Consider the following 14,781-nt stretch of genomic DNA (forward strand, 5'->3'; position numbering starts at 1 on the left):
GCCGATGTGAAGTGGCAGTTAGGGGGGAGTCTGAGGAGCGGGACTGCTCGAGTCTGAGTCTTGGCGCTGCCACCTGCAGTCCCGCTTTGGCCCAGTTATTGCACCTCTCTGCCCTGTTGCCCTCGTCTGTAAAACGGAAATAATGCCGTCTACCTCATAGGATTGCATCAGGGGCTGAGTGGACACGGCCCCGTGTGGGGTGAGCGCCGTAGGAGTGCCGACTGTTGTCACCTTACCTGCTGTCCTCTTCCAGATCAGTTCACGTGCCAGAACAGAGAGCCGTGAGCAGAATGTTAAAGTTGTCCAGGATATATACCGTAGAAATTTATATATATGTGTCCACTGTCATGAGGAGACAAAAAAGATAAAGAGAACACTAAATGAATGATTTACTGGTATCTGTAGGAAGAGAGAAAGCCAAAAGTCTGGATCACATAGATAGAAATCCTTTGCTTTTAAGTACAGTCGTGGCCGCATGATGACATTTCAGTCAGTGACGTTTTGGTGAACGATGGACGGCACATACAATGGTGGTCCCCTAAGATTAGTACCAAGTAGCCTAGGTGCGTGGTAGGCTATACCATCCGGTTTAGTGTAAGTCCACTCTGTGATTTCACACAACAACAAAATTGCCAGACGACACACTTCTCAGAACGTGTGCCCATTGTTAAGCGACGCCTGACTGTATGAAACAACATTTCTCTAACAGTGTGAATAAAAAGAATTCCCACTGTGCTTCTTTTAGATCATGGTCAAACATGGTCAGGTTTATTCCTAAAATGGTCGTTTCTGTGAGATAAGTTTCACCCTTGGATTGTAAATTCTTTCACTTTACCACCTTATTTTTTTCCATTCTGAATTTAGTTTTCTTTTTCATGGAATTAATAAGGGTTTTAGACTTAGGTAAACATGGACATTGAGGATTTAAAGATTACATGTAGAGATTCGGGCCCCACAATTGTGAAGTGACTTACAGTGGCCACGCTGATTTTGAGTAGCTCTGGGATCAGCATAGGATTTTTCCTGATTCTTTCCACCTTGTTGCCTTTTGGTAATGAGGCTGGTGATTGCTCTGATTAGCAGCTTCATAAAGAAGTGATAAAGGTTTATATAGGGCTTCCAGTCATAATAATGACTTCCGGGAGGAAGGAAATGGTGACCAAAGACCAGAGGATAGTCTAAGGCCAGGAGAATAAGAAACAGGGTGAGTGAGTCCAGCAGAGCAGGTCGTTAGCCCTGTGCACACCACGTGCCCCTTTACAGGAAATGGAGGGGAGGTCACAGCAGAGTATTGAGAACCTGCCTGATTTGACTTCTCCACACTTGCTCTGTCATGTAAAATAGGGAATAGCTTGATATGCATAGTGCTGTGTGCCTGGGCGAGGCTTTTTTTTCAAAACTATGGTAAAATACCTGTAACATAAAATTTACCATCTTAACCGTTTTTGAGTGTACTAAGTGGGCTTTTGGTCATAGTATTCGTGTTTGTTCCTCCAGCTTTAAAATCTCCTTTCGTGTAGAGAAACCATTCCTATAATTGACAAGATAGATACCGATGCTGAGCCCACAGCAGCTGTTCCCCTGCAGGAACTAGTTCGTTGTGAGCGCCCCCTCTGTGCCCCCACCTGGCGCGTGTCTACCCAGATGATTCTACTTACTACTCAAAAATAGGATTGCCCTGTGAAAATGGCTTGCTTTCAGGCAAGCTTTGCCAACATTGAGGTCATCAGAAGCTGCAGAAACGGGATTTATGCACTGTTTTTGTTGTTCTCTGTAGTGATGTAAACACTGTTTTTCTCCGCTCTTCCGAGCTAATTGGCCTCACTCCCAGCTTTGCTACCCATAATTGGTGGCTATTAGCTGTACAAATATTGTTTTCTTCCATGACTGTTTATGGTGTCATAGGAAGGGACCCTGGCCTCGGCCTGGAGACTGGCCTGTTGTGTGGCACTGAGCAAGTCGCTTAATTCTCTGAGCTCCCATTTCCTGTAAATACAAACTGGACAATCTCGGAAATTTTCTCCCGTTATTTATTTTGGTAATCCTTTAAGAAATATCATCTGGAGGATTTAGCCTGTTTTGGCTCAGACTACTATGACAGCAGAGAGGAGCCTTAAAAGAATTATTTTTACTTATTGTTAGTGAGCCAGGCCCTGTGATTGGAGTGGCTTTTTTTCTTGTAAAATAGTTATCATTCTTGGTTCCCAGCTTTTTGTCTGCTGCCACTTGTGACCTGATCATCACATTAGGCATCTTCTTGCCAGCTCTCTCTGTCAGATGCTTATCAATTAAAACGAAGTGCTTTACTTGGGAACAGGGCTGGCTTGTGGGCATGCGACCTGTGCAACTGCACAAGGCTCTCAGACAGGCCATGGTTCAATGCTGTACTGGTGCCATCTTGAAATTCATAATAATTTTTGGACAAGGGGCTAATTTGACATTAGTCCCTGTGAATTATATAGTCAGTCCTCCCTGCAGAATCCTTTCTTGAAAATACCATGTCGTTCTTTGCCTTTTTATTACTTGATCCAGAAACTATATCTGTATATCTGTATCTATTATATATTTGTACTTGAGAATAAAACGAGAATTGTATTGTACTTGAGAACAAAGTGTGATGACCAGATTCTCTTCTTCAGGAATAGGTGATTATGTTGTTGTTCACACAGATCTTCTAAAGGGAAGGGCTGAGGACCTGAAACCGGACCCTTATCTCCGTAAGAGTCCCTCGCTCGAGTCACTGAGCAGACCCCCTTCTCTGGGCTTCGCGAGCACCAGACTGCTGAGCGCTTCCACTGGGGGCTTGAAAACACAAAGCAAACTCAGGTAACGCATTTTCGGTGGTGAGAAAGCAGAGCGGCACTGGCTGGAGCGTCGTACTCTTCCTTTTGTGTTATCCCCTCTGGTCGATTTACTCCTACAGATATTTCCTGCATGAAAATGATAAAGACACAGGACCTGCCTCCAACCAGTCAGAGAAGAGGGCACTGGACAGTAGTACTGAACAAATGAGAAAAAGGGCTGTGAGGAAAGAAGTAGAAGCAGAGTACTTGGGTCTTGAGTTGGATCCGGAAGTCGAGGGAGAGGGGGGAGTGTTTCTGCGGGGAGCCTGAGGGTGCCATGGTGAGGAGCTGTGGCAGAGTGTTCTGGGACCGGTGGGAGGTTTCGTGTAGATAGACTAGGCCGTGGGCTTTATGAGGACAGGGATCTGGCCTACGTTCACCAAGCGCTCAATCCATACTAGCTGGGGATGTGGGGAGATGGTTAGGATATCACCGCTGGAAAGGCAGGTTGAGCCACATTGCGAGGGGTCTTCATTCACAACGTGGTAAGAGGTTTGTACTTACTTTGGTAAAGCAGTGGGAACCACTAAATTTGTGGGATTTTTGTTTTTGATTTTGAGTAGTGGTACAGTAAACAGTGGCGTATAGAAAGGATTGGAGGGGCATTTCTAAATTAGTGGTTAAAGAGGACTGATGGAGTGGGAGGGGGGAGGGAGAGGACAGAGACTGTCAGGGGTGGTCAGTAAGGGCCTGCCTTCGTTCTCATACCTCTGCCACCTCCTCCCTTTTCAGTGCTCCTGGTCACCTAGCCACAGCAAACCTGTTTCAACTCCTTCCTCACTGTCCATTCACTTCCCTGCTTCTCCATGTTGGGTCGGTATTCTAAAACACTGAGTGCATCCTGTGCAGACCCTCTCAGAAACCTCTCATGACTCTTGTGTCCCCACTTCGGTCCGTACTCCTTATCCTGGTCTTCTAGCTTCTCCACAGCCTCGCCCTACCACAGCTCACCTGCTAGGATGTCCCAGCCCTTCACTCCATCCAAGCCCATTTTACTCCCTGCCTTTGCAAAATAATGCGAGCATTTCTAACTACTTACAAGGTTCTGGCCTGAATTGTCTTCCTTTTGTCCTTTCACACTCCTAAATACTACTTCTCCTTCAGGGTCAAACCTTCTGTGAGGTTGTAGCTAACCACCCTGGTAACATCGACACCTCCTTTCTCTGCCTTTGGTTTCTGACACTCGTTTGGGTATTTAAGTCACTGTTGCACGGTTTGCATGCCTTTGTCCCTGGTCAGGGTATAATTTAGTGGAGAGTAAATACTTCATCTTACACTTTGGTGTCTTTCTCAGCCCTTATGTTGTGCTACACACATAGCATTTCACTCAGTACTTAGGTATAGGTAGATGGATGAATGTACTGAATTAGCTGCTTTAGGAGTAATGACTTTTTAAGAAATATTATAACTACATTATGAGTATTATTATAAAAGTATTTATAAAAGTCTGAATAAGTTAGCTCTTGTAATATCTTTGGGTGTAGCCTATATTTGGACCCAAATAGATGAAGTCATATCTTTTCAGAGGTTTAATTTAAAGCCCCAGATATTACGTATCAGTCTTGTTTATATCCCAGAGATTTAAATAATCAAAACAAGTTTTAAGGACCAGGGTTAGTGCTATTATGAAATTGCTCATTTCTTTTTGCCAGAAATGCATACGAAAAGGCCATGTGTATGTTAATACGCTATTTATAGTGTGCCTTTCATAGTGAAAGCTTAAATTCATGTAATTAATTTATTTGATTTTTATATTCATGTAATTGAGATAAACCAAGACAGGATAGAAATTACCTACTTTGGAAGTTCTCATCCTCTTATTAATTTTTTTCTTTTTGGTCATCATATCTAGTTAACTTTATTTCTTTTTTCTTTTTTTTTTTTTTGAGGAAGATTAGCCCTGAGCTAACTACTGCCAGTCCTCCTCTTTTTGCTGAGGAAGACTGGCTGGCCGTGAGCTCACATCCGTGCCCATCTTCCTCTACTTTATATGTGGGACGCCTACCACAGCATGGTGTGCCAAGTGGTGCCATGTCCGCGCCCGGGATCCGAACCAGCAAACCCCGGGCTGCTGAGAAATGAACGTGCGCACTTAACCGCTGCACCACTGGGCCGACCCCCAACTTTATTCTTAAATAAAACTATTTGGTAAATGTTTTAGTCATCCATTTGTATAGAAATTCTTTTCCAAGCCTTCATTTCAGTATTCTCTAATTCGTCAGGCTTAGAAATTTGGCTCTGAGGGATGAAATAAGAGCAGACATAGTAAACACAGGCAAAATCAATGTGGCTTCATAGTTAACAGCAGCTCTGACCACAGAGAATCATGGACTTGAGTTTACAAGTCTGCCAGACACAGGAAACACAATCTTCCAATTATGGAAGAAAAATGTTAATTCAAGTATGAAGCTTTTCTTAAAATCTCTCTACCTTAATTCATATTGCTTAAGTCTAAATCATCCTATTACTCTTTTAAAAATCATTTAAAAATATTTTTATTAAATATTATATAGAGACAAAATAATCATCATCATAAAATATGTATAAGGTATAAAGAGTAACAACACGATGAAGATCCGCCTGGATACCCACCTTCCAGTTTAAGGAAAAGAAAATCATTACCTTTGAAGTTTCCTACCAGCCCCTCCGTTTGCATTACCCCCGTCCTCCTCCAGGGTCACCACTGTGCTGAATTTTATGTATGCCTTTCTTTGCTTTTCTTTACAGTTTCATCACATACGTTTGCAGCCTCAAAAATATAATCATCATATTTAAAATTTTGTATACAGTCGTACGTTGCTTAACAACGAGGATACGTTCTATGAAATGTCGTTCTGCAGTTTTGTTGTGCGAACATCACAGAGTGCATTTACGTAAACCCAGGTGCTACAGCCTTCTACGCACCTGGGCTAGATGGCACTGAGATTACGGGACCACTGCCATGTGTGCAGTCCGTTGTCGACTGACTTGTCGTTACGCAGCGCGTGCCTGTTCATGGAAACATATTATATTATATATTTGTTCTTTTGTTTTCTTTTTTTAAAGTGCAAAATTGTTCCTGCTCTTCTTTCAAATTATCGCATCCATCTATAATTTGTTAGTTTTTCTTGCTATATAATAGCATTCCATTGTATGGATATGCCACAGTTTATCTGTTTTCCTGATGATGTACATTTGGTTGTTTCTAATTTTTGCTCTTGTAAAAAGTGCTGCATGAACAGCCTCATGTCTGTGCCCTGATGACACACGTGTAGGAGTGAACCCTAAAACTCTTCGGCTGCAGCTGATGCCTCAAAGCTGCACCGCCCTTCGCTCGCTCTGTGCCTGCGCTCCTGCGCGAGGTGTCGGGAAGCCAAGGGCTGCTCCATATGCCGCAGGGGTACAGTTCACTATGGAAGGACTGTGTGATCTTCACTCCTGTTTTAGTGTTTGGCTGATTTTAGCTAGCATAAAAATTCACAGAGACGTCTATGGAAAATTGAGGATGGAGTACGTAAACTCTTGCTCTTGGAATGCCAAGGTATTAATTGGTAAAATCACTTCAACTTTGGCTAATCAGGTGTTCAGAATTGGGTTAATGTACCACAAACTGAAGAGTATAGGTATCACTTTTGGAATGTGCAAAGCCCCTCTTTTGAGTTATTTTTACTGATTTTTGCCCTCATCACTGCTCCCATCACCCCTGTAAGCAGCCAGCCTGGTATAATACACTCTTCCAATCTACCTTTTATATGTTTTTTAGATACAGGTGTAGCATTGAACCGTGTAGAGTGTTTTTTCTGTAGATTTCTTATTTCAAATGACACTGTACTTAAGTAAATAAATAAAAGGCTAGATGGATGGAGCAACAGATATTAAAAAAACAAATAAATAAACCTCTCCCCGGACTTCTGATAGCCAAGTAGCGCAATTTAATATTTCTTTCATACCACAAGACATAATAAAAATATATTGTTAATGTGACTAATTTGGTCGTTTCTGCAGAATCTCACTGAATAAACCTAGACTTTTGCTTTTCTAGTCTAGTTACTTATTTCTTGTTTATTCGGGGGCTCTGAAACTTAGCATCTGCTCTTTACTCTGTGCTCTTCTTTCTGACTAGTGTGGAAAGAAGAGATCCTCTGGCTGCCTTGGCCCGGGAATATGGAGGCTCCAAGCGCAATGCTCTGCTGAAGTGGTGCCAGAAGAAGACAGAAGGTTATGCGGTAAGTGACAGTCAGCCACCTTCCACCCAGCTGTGTGTGGTAGTAGTCCTGTGCCTGTACGTGTGCGTGTGTGCAAGTGCTTAGGTGGGCCCGTGCGTATAATTGTCATCTTTCTGTTCTCCTAGGCAGGGCTGCCAGATAGGGTTTGCAATCTGTGCACAGCACAAAGGCACCCAGACAAAGAGGCCAGTGGGGGGCCAGTTTGCACTCATCCAGCAAAGCGTGTGCCTGAATGCAGACCTGCGTCTCCTCCTGGAAGGGGTACCTTTCCTCTGCTCAAAGAGACATAAACCCCCTAAGCAGTGTGCCCAACAGGCTGCTTCAACCCAAGGAGTCAGCTTTTGCTAAATCATCCTCCTAAAGAGGGGCCTTCTTCTAATTCGCATAAAGCCCCCACGTAGATGGGCCTTCAGAATTTTTCTTTCTGTTACTTTGAGTTGTTTGCGTTTAGTTTAAGAGTTTCCGTTTACCTGGACAGTATTTGTTTTCTGTAAAGGTTAGATGAGGAAGTAATACCTGATATAAGTTTAAGCTTTTTTGTTATGAAATATCATGCACAAAGATAAAAGTGCACCACATATAAAAATGACAGTTTCATGAAGTATCGTGAAGTGAAAACCTACGCAGTCACTACTCACTTCTGTAGAGTGTCACCAGTCCCCCCAGACCCTTCATATGACTTTGAATCATAGCCCCTCACTACTCCCAGAGAGAACTCTTGTCCTCAGTTCTTTTCCTTACAGTGTCTATAAAAGTGTGCATTCCCATGTGCCATGGTAGTTTTGCTTGCATTTGAGCTTTATAGCAATGGAATAAAAACCTGTAATATTTGCATCTGGCTTTTGTCACACAGTATTTGTAAGATTTGTCCATGTTGCATGTAGCTATAGTTTGTTCATTTTCTTTACCATTTAGTAATCTGTTGTATGACCACACAATTATTTATGTATCCATTCTATTGTTGATGGACACTTGAGTTATTTCCAGTTTGGGGCTCTTATACATAGTGCTGGAATGTTCTTGCACAAGTCTCTTGGAACACGGATGTACTCATTCCTGCTGGATCTACACCTAGAAATGGAGTTACTGGGTGTAGGGTAAGCCTGTGTTCAGTGTAGCGGATAGCACCAGGTTCCTGAAGCAGTCCTGCAGTTTACTCCCACCAGCACTTTACGAGAGACCTGGTTCTCTGTATTCTCATCAGCACTCGGTATTGTCAGACTTTTTACTCCTGGTCGTGTGGATAAGTGTGTTTTAGTGTATCAGTAGCTCACTCAGGCGTGATTTGCATTTCCCTGCTGGCTCACGAGGTTGACGCCTGTTCATGTGCTAATGGAACATCTGGATGGTCTCTCTGGGGAGGCGCCTGCTCAGGTTTTTCGCCTGTTTTTAAAATCAGATAGTCTTTCTTTTCCTTGCTGCTTTCAGGAGTTCTTATATATTCTGGATACAAGTCTTCTGTCAAAGAGATGTATTAAAAACGCCTTCTCCCAGTGTGGCTTCAGTTTTTACGCTTTTGTGGAACAAACTTCTCAATTAAGTCTAATCTATCAGTCTTTTCTCTAATGGTTAGTGCATTTTGTTCTTGTTTAAGAATCTTTGTCTATTCCACGATCATGACATTGTTTTCCTGTTTCCTTCTAGAAGTTTGATTTCTTTTACCTTTCCCATGAAGTAGACACCCTCTCTAAAATTGCTAACTCCCGCTCCAGTCTCCTTACTCAGGCCCAGCTTTCCCATACCTTTACCCCATTTTGCTGAAAGTTCTGAAGCTGCTGACACCACAATGCTCCTTTCCCAACCTCAAACTTTTGAGGGTGGCGGAGACAGAGAAAGAAAGAAACAAGTAGGGGAACAGGGCCGCAGCCAAGAGCCAGCCCAGATAGTTAAGAAGCAGAGCTGGGGTTCTCTTTGTAATAACGCAGTCAGGTGTTCTAAAATCAGAATGACCCAAAGATATTAGTGTCTTGTATCTTTGACATTACCTTCTTTTTATATTCTGTTAAAAAAGAAAAAGAGAAAAATTAGTCAGCTTGATGACCAATAATAGAGGATCCCACAGTACAGACTTGCTTCTGACCCACTGAGTTTTCTTTTAACTGTTCTGTCCGCCCTCTGCTTCACCCCATTCTAAAAGTTGAAACCATCCCGTAAAGGAAGGCCATCTCAGTAACTACATACTCAGCATGTCAGCCACACTGCCGAGGAAATGGAAAAGAACAAGAAGTCAAGGAGAGAAGGCTGATTACAGGAGGTTTTAGGGTAAAGGAAATAGGAATGGTAACAGAAAATTGAAGATTAAAAGGAGGAGTCGGCCAGGAATGAAGTCTTGACAGTGGCTGAGCCACATGTGGTCACTGATGGTTGACCTCACTGTCATTTCCCCACCTGATGGAAATGGAGAGAGGGAAGTGCTAGAATGGATGTGAAAAGACAATTAAAATTGTAATTGAAGAAGTTGGCCCTTTTAGATTAATGTTGTTGTGATTAGATTGCAGGAAGAATTATACAGTAAGATATTTCCAGTCCGAAGAGCAAGAATATTTCCTGCTGTAGTGATTTTGTTTTGCTTTGTTTTGTTTTGTGACCATCTTGAACTAGTTTTCAAAGCATCTTACATTTGATGAAACCAAAAACTCATTTTGCCTAAAGAGTACTTTTCATTTATTGTTAAATCCCTGTAAATTTAGAGAGAGATAAATATAAATCATATGTCTGATGTATTGACTTTCCACAAACACCCTCTGTCTAGACCTGCTTGTCTGAGACGCCTCTTAAGCCTCTAAAGCTTGTTTTCTCCAACCTAGGAAGCCAAAAGTAAATTGTAGAAAACTCAGATGGCTCATGGTCTTTTGAAAAGCAATAGCTTTGTGTATTTTGACTTAAAATAACTTTCTTTTTACCCCATCAAAGTATAGTGTGATAGTCAAAACTCTGCGCGTGGTAATTCAATGAATTTTTATCGAGGGGCCTATTTAGTGCCAGGTAATGTATCAGGTGCTGGGAAATCAGCAGTGAATGAAATAGGCAAAATATCTGCTCTCATGGAACTTATATTCTCAAGGGAGTGGCAATAATTACAATGAAAAAGTAGAATGTGTACTATATTAGAAGGTGGTCTGTACTATGGGAGAAATAAAGCAGGGAGGGAGGACTGAGGCTGTTGGATATGTGGATTTCAGTGCAAAGGTTGGGGAGGTGACATTTGAGCCGTGGCTCACCTCACCTGAAGAAGGTGAGAACGTTTGTGTTTTCACCAGGGTTTATCTCATACCAAGTACTAGGCTTGGGAAGGTGAGAGAGAGGAGCTGATCACTTTAGTGACTACATCAGTAGCAGTGTAAGTAATATGAGGTGGCCACTCCAGTGTTGCAGCACTGAAAAGTTAACCTAGCAGGCCGGGCCCACTCCTGAGCCCAGGTCCAGCTTTTTGGTGTCTTGAGGAAGCTGTGGAATTGAGATCGAGTGGAAGAACATGAGCAAGCACTCGTTGTGGAGCTTGAAACGGCTCTCATCAGAGGAGACTCTTCCAGACGTTCTGCTCAACTCAGATTTCCTTGGATCTTTTTTGGAAAAAGTCAGACTTTCGGGAAGGCCCTGCAAATTACTCTCAGTCCCCAGGCTTGGTGCTTGTTATGCCTGCTAGCTATATCCCAAGCCAGGGGTGGACCTGACCCATGGAACCAACACAACTCCCTTTCTTAATCTGCTTTTAGTTCCTTCTTTGGGGTTATGACAGAGGTTTGCATCTCTAATGTGGTTACCAGTACGGGTTCTAAAGGGGCAGAAAGCCAAGGTGGTGGACATGATGGGCTGAATTCTGAAAATGACCTCCAGTGACCCTCGTCCTTGTATAGTTTCCTTCCTATGTATGGCAAAAGGGGGATTATTCAGGTAGACTGAACACAGGCAATTTTAAAAGCCTGAGCCATTTAAAAGGCGCGAGTTTTCTGTGAAGCCTAAGAAGGACTTGCACTGTTTGTTGGTGGTTTTGAAGGTGGAGGGGGCACATGAGAAGGAGCTGATAGCCAGCGAGGAAACCAGGACTTTCTAGCTTTAGTGTGCTGAGGTCCTACCCAGAAAACGCCATGGGGGGCGCCCTGCAGTTTTGGGGTGGACAGTGACAAGGTTGGTGCTACAGGATCCTCTGTCATTTCTCTCCCTGTCCTGACGCCCTCAGACCTCAGCTAGGCCAAGGAAGGTCCGTTTGCTTCGCCTTCTTCCTTTCCTTGGCTGAGGGACCCTAGCCTCAAACGTGTGGCATTCGGCCCTAAATCTCTGCAAAGACCTTGTACTTCCCAAGAAGTATGACTAAGTGCGGCCATACCACACCTCCGCAGGTGGCACCTTGGCTGTGTTCCTAGGGCCCTGCTGTGCCTGGGACAGGAATCACCTGACACTAGTGGTTTATTTGGTTGAGGGCATAGGTGGGGATTACCGGCATCTCATCTACCTCTCTAAAGCTAGAATCCATAACTTTTAGCAAGTTTTAAAGGCCTCAGATTTCAAGTGTCAAATTAAAACATTAGAGCAGTATTGTAGTAGGAAGAAAGAAGTATGTAAAGTGATACCCAAGGTTCACCTTATGGGAAACAGGATTTGAAAATAGTTTGGCTAGAAATGACCAAGTATTTTTATTGCTTTCAAAGTCACTGTATTAGTTTTCTATGCTGTGTAACAAGTAACCGCAGACTCAGTGACTTGAAACACCACCTGTTTATGAGCATGGAGTTCCTGTAGGTCAGAAGTCCAGCAGCATGTGCTGGGTTCCCAGCTCAGGGTCCCACACACTGAAATCCAGGTCTCAGCTGGGCAGCGTTCTTGCCCGAGGCTCCGAGGAAGAGTCCGCCTCCAGGGTCATTCCGGTTGGAGGCGGGTTCCTTGTGTTTGTAAGACTGAGGCTCCCATTTTCTTGCTGGGTGTGAGCCAGGGGTCCCACTCAGCACCTGAAGGCAGCTCTCAGGTCCTTTCAGCTTGGCCCCCTTCAACTTCAAACCCGGCGACGCATCCCCCTCCAATTCGCACTTTGAATCTGACTTTCTCCTCTGCCTCCAGCCTGTAAAAATTCTGCTTTAAACACCTCAGGTGATGAGGTTAGGCCCGCCCAGATACTCTTCTTGTCTTAGCACCAATTCATTAGCAAGCTTAATTACGTCTGCCAAATCCCTTTTGCCATGTAACATAGCACGATCATGGGAGAAACACCAGGGGCCAGATCATGGGGGTGTCTTAGAATTCTCCGCCCAGCCACGGTTCTCAGTGCTGACTGCACGTTCAATCACCTAGGGAGCTTTTGTAAAATACCTGTGCCTGGGCCCCACTCTAGATCTCAGGGACTCAAAACCGCCCACCCAGGGGCCCAGGCACCAGGGGATTCTACTGTGCAGGCAGCATTGAGAGCCTTGGATCTAACAGTCACACCTGTGCCTGAGAGAACCTTTATGGTTCTGTATCTCAAGTTGCCAAGAGCCTGCGTGCTATAAAAAATTAGAAACACAATGGACATGAACAATGGAAACACTAATGGCCTGAAGAAGAAAAGACCAGCACTGGTTTATCATCCAGGAAAAGTAAATAACCTGACCCTAAGGAAGAAACTATGGGATTCTCTCTGTTAACTTATGACCCCAGGAACTCCACTCTATTAGTTCTGTTGCTGCAAATTAACTACAAATTTAGCAGCTTAAACAACATCCACTTATGATCAGCTCACTGTTTGGTAGGTCAGAGTCCTGGCAAGCTCGGCTGGATTCTCTGTTTCAGATTTTAGGGTGTCAGCTGGGCTGGCTCTTCCCTGGGACAGAATCCGTTTCCAGGGTCACCCAGGGTATTGGCAGAAATCACCCTTATAAATTTGCACTATGACCTTGACCGCATCACCAGTGTCAGCCACATAGTCCAGGGCACAGCAGGGCCATAGGAACCCAGCCAAAGTGCCGCCTGTGAGAGTGTGGGGTGGCTGCGCCTAGTCGTGCTTCTTGGGAAGTATGAGGACTTTGCAGAGATTTGGGGCCGAATTCCACACGTTCATCAGAGTGTGGTACAGGCCATGGTCCCTCAGCCAAGGGAAAGCAGAAGGTGCAGCAAACTGACCGTCCTGGGCCTAGCTGAGGTCTGAGGGCATCATCTGGACAGGGAGAGAAACAGCAAAGGACCCTGCAGCACCAAACTCATCACCGTGGACTCCAAAACTGCAGGGCGCCCCCCGCGGCGTTTCCTGGGTGTCCGCAGGCCTCAGCACGCTAAAGCTTTAATGCTAGAAATTCCCATTTGGTTCACAGACACTGTGGGGAATGAGGTTCCATAGTTGGATTTGGATTTGCTGGAAGTACTGCTTCTTTCAAACCTTCTACAAGGCTGGGCCTGATGATTTTAGAGCCTTCTGACAAACAACAAAAACCTACCCCGCACACATGGGGAGCGAGCAGTGGGTTATTTATCTCAAGGCTCTTGCCTTGAGTGTACGTTAACTGCTTAAGTGGACATTCATTTTCTTTTTTTTTTTTAATTTATTTCCTTTTTCTCCCCAAAGCCCCCTAGTACATAGTTGTATATTTTAGTTGTGAGTCCTTCTAGTTGTGGCATGTGGGACGTCACCTCAGCAGGGCTTGATGAGCGGTGCCATGTCCGTGCCCAGGATCCAAACCAGCAAAGCCCTGGGCCGCGGAAGCGGAGAGGGCGAACTTAACCACTTGGCCCCAGGGCCGGCCCCAGATATTCATTTTCTTATCACATATTCTACATATTAGATGTAAATGCTATTTCCTTTAACAAGCTTTGTTGTCATAGTATGCTTCATGGTTAAGGCTTAATTCCAGAGAAATTAAACCAGAAAATTGTGGTGAATAGTTGAATAGCCCAGGGAGCGTCTTCCTCCTTCTGGGGAAGCTGAACAGAGTAACTGAGTTCGGACGAAGACTGGAACCTCCATGGGTCTGAACTCAAGTGAGACCTCTGCCCTTCCTGACCAGTGCCCCTCTTCCTGGCGCTCTGTGGTCACTGGCGCATGAGTATCGTCTAACTGTCTCTTTTTCATCTTACCTTTACTAAGATAATTTCAGTAAGGTAATTTAGTGAGAAAATTTAATTGTCAACAAGATTGTTTCTTCCCGAATCATCCCGTCGCATTGCAGTATGATTCACGTTATCTTTTAATTTTGACGGCTGGGTCAAAGTGTGAGGGGCTTATCATTTTACTTCGCAAGCCCTGGCCAGAGGAGAGAGGTGCCGAGCCCTCACGGGCCCCTGGTTGAGGCTGTAGAGACAGCGGTGGTGAAGAACTGACGCTGCTGTGTCTTAGGAGCAGTGTTGCCTCAGGCTGAGGCCAGCAGCGTCAGGACGGGCCCCGCAGCTTCGGTTTCGGGCAGTTTCTGGGGGACATCGTAGGCATACTTCCAGCCCTGAGCTGAGACACACAGGCGGGTGAGTGCTGATCACGGAATGACCAGACTAGTTTTAGTCCAAGGTTGGGTGGGGTCACTGAACTAATTTTATTCATACATACACTCAACAAATATATGCTGAACACCTGCTGGATACTGTGCTCAGCAACCAGTTCTAGACAGTCGACAAAGTGGCACAGGCAACAAAGAAAGAGAGGAGAAGGAGCAGAGGAATAGGCCCAAGGGCTGGGCAGAGAATTAAGCAGGACTCCCGGTGCAGGGTGACTGGGGGCGCTCTAGATTGGGAAGGCCTGTCTGAGGAAGTGATGTGTGTGCTCTGACCAGAATGAC

General features: G+C 44.5%; 1 protein-coding gene across 5 annotated transcripts in view; it reads left to right on the top strand.

Annotated features, from left to right (window-relative positions):
- The window catches only part of SPECC1 (sperm antigen with calponin homology and coiled-coil domains 1), a 284,761-nt gene that overhangs the window by 221,744 nt on the left and 48,236 nt on the right, over positions 1-14,781 (top strand). For all 5 annotated transcript variants that reach the window (XR_006890587.1, XM_046675310.1, XM_046675311.1 and 2 more), the window contains 2 exons: positions 2,670-2,826; positions 6,946-7,048. Coding sequence is in view for 4 of the 5 variants with exons in the window: in XM_046675310.1 (XP_046531266.1) it covers positions 2,670-2,826; positions 6,946-7,048 (260 nt within the window). In the remaining variant the exon portion in view is untranslated. The remainder of the gene's footprint in view (positions 1-2,669; positions 2,827-6,945; positions 7,049-14,781) is intronic.

Source organism: Equus quagga, chromosome 11 (genome assembly GCF_021613505.1).
Source record: "Equus quagga isolate Etosha38 chromosome 11, UCLA_HA_Equagga_1.0, whole genome shotgun sequence".
Classification (NCBI taxonomy): domain Eukaryota; kingdom Metazoa; phylum Chordata; class Mammalia; order Perissodactyla; family Equidae; genus Equus; species Equus quagga.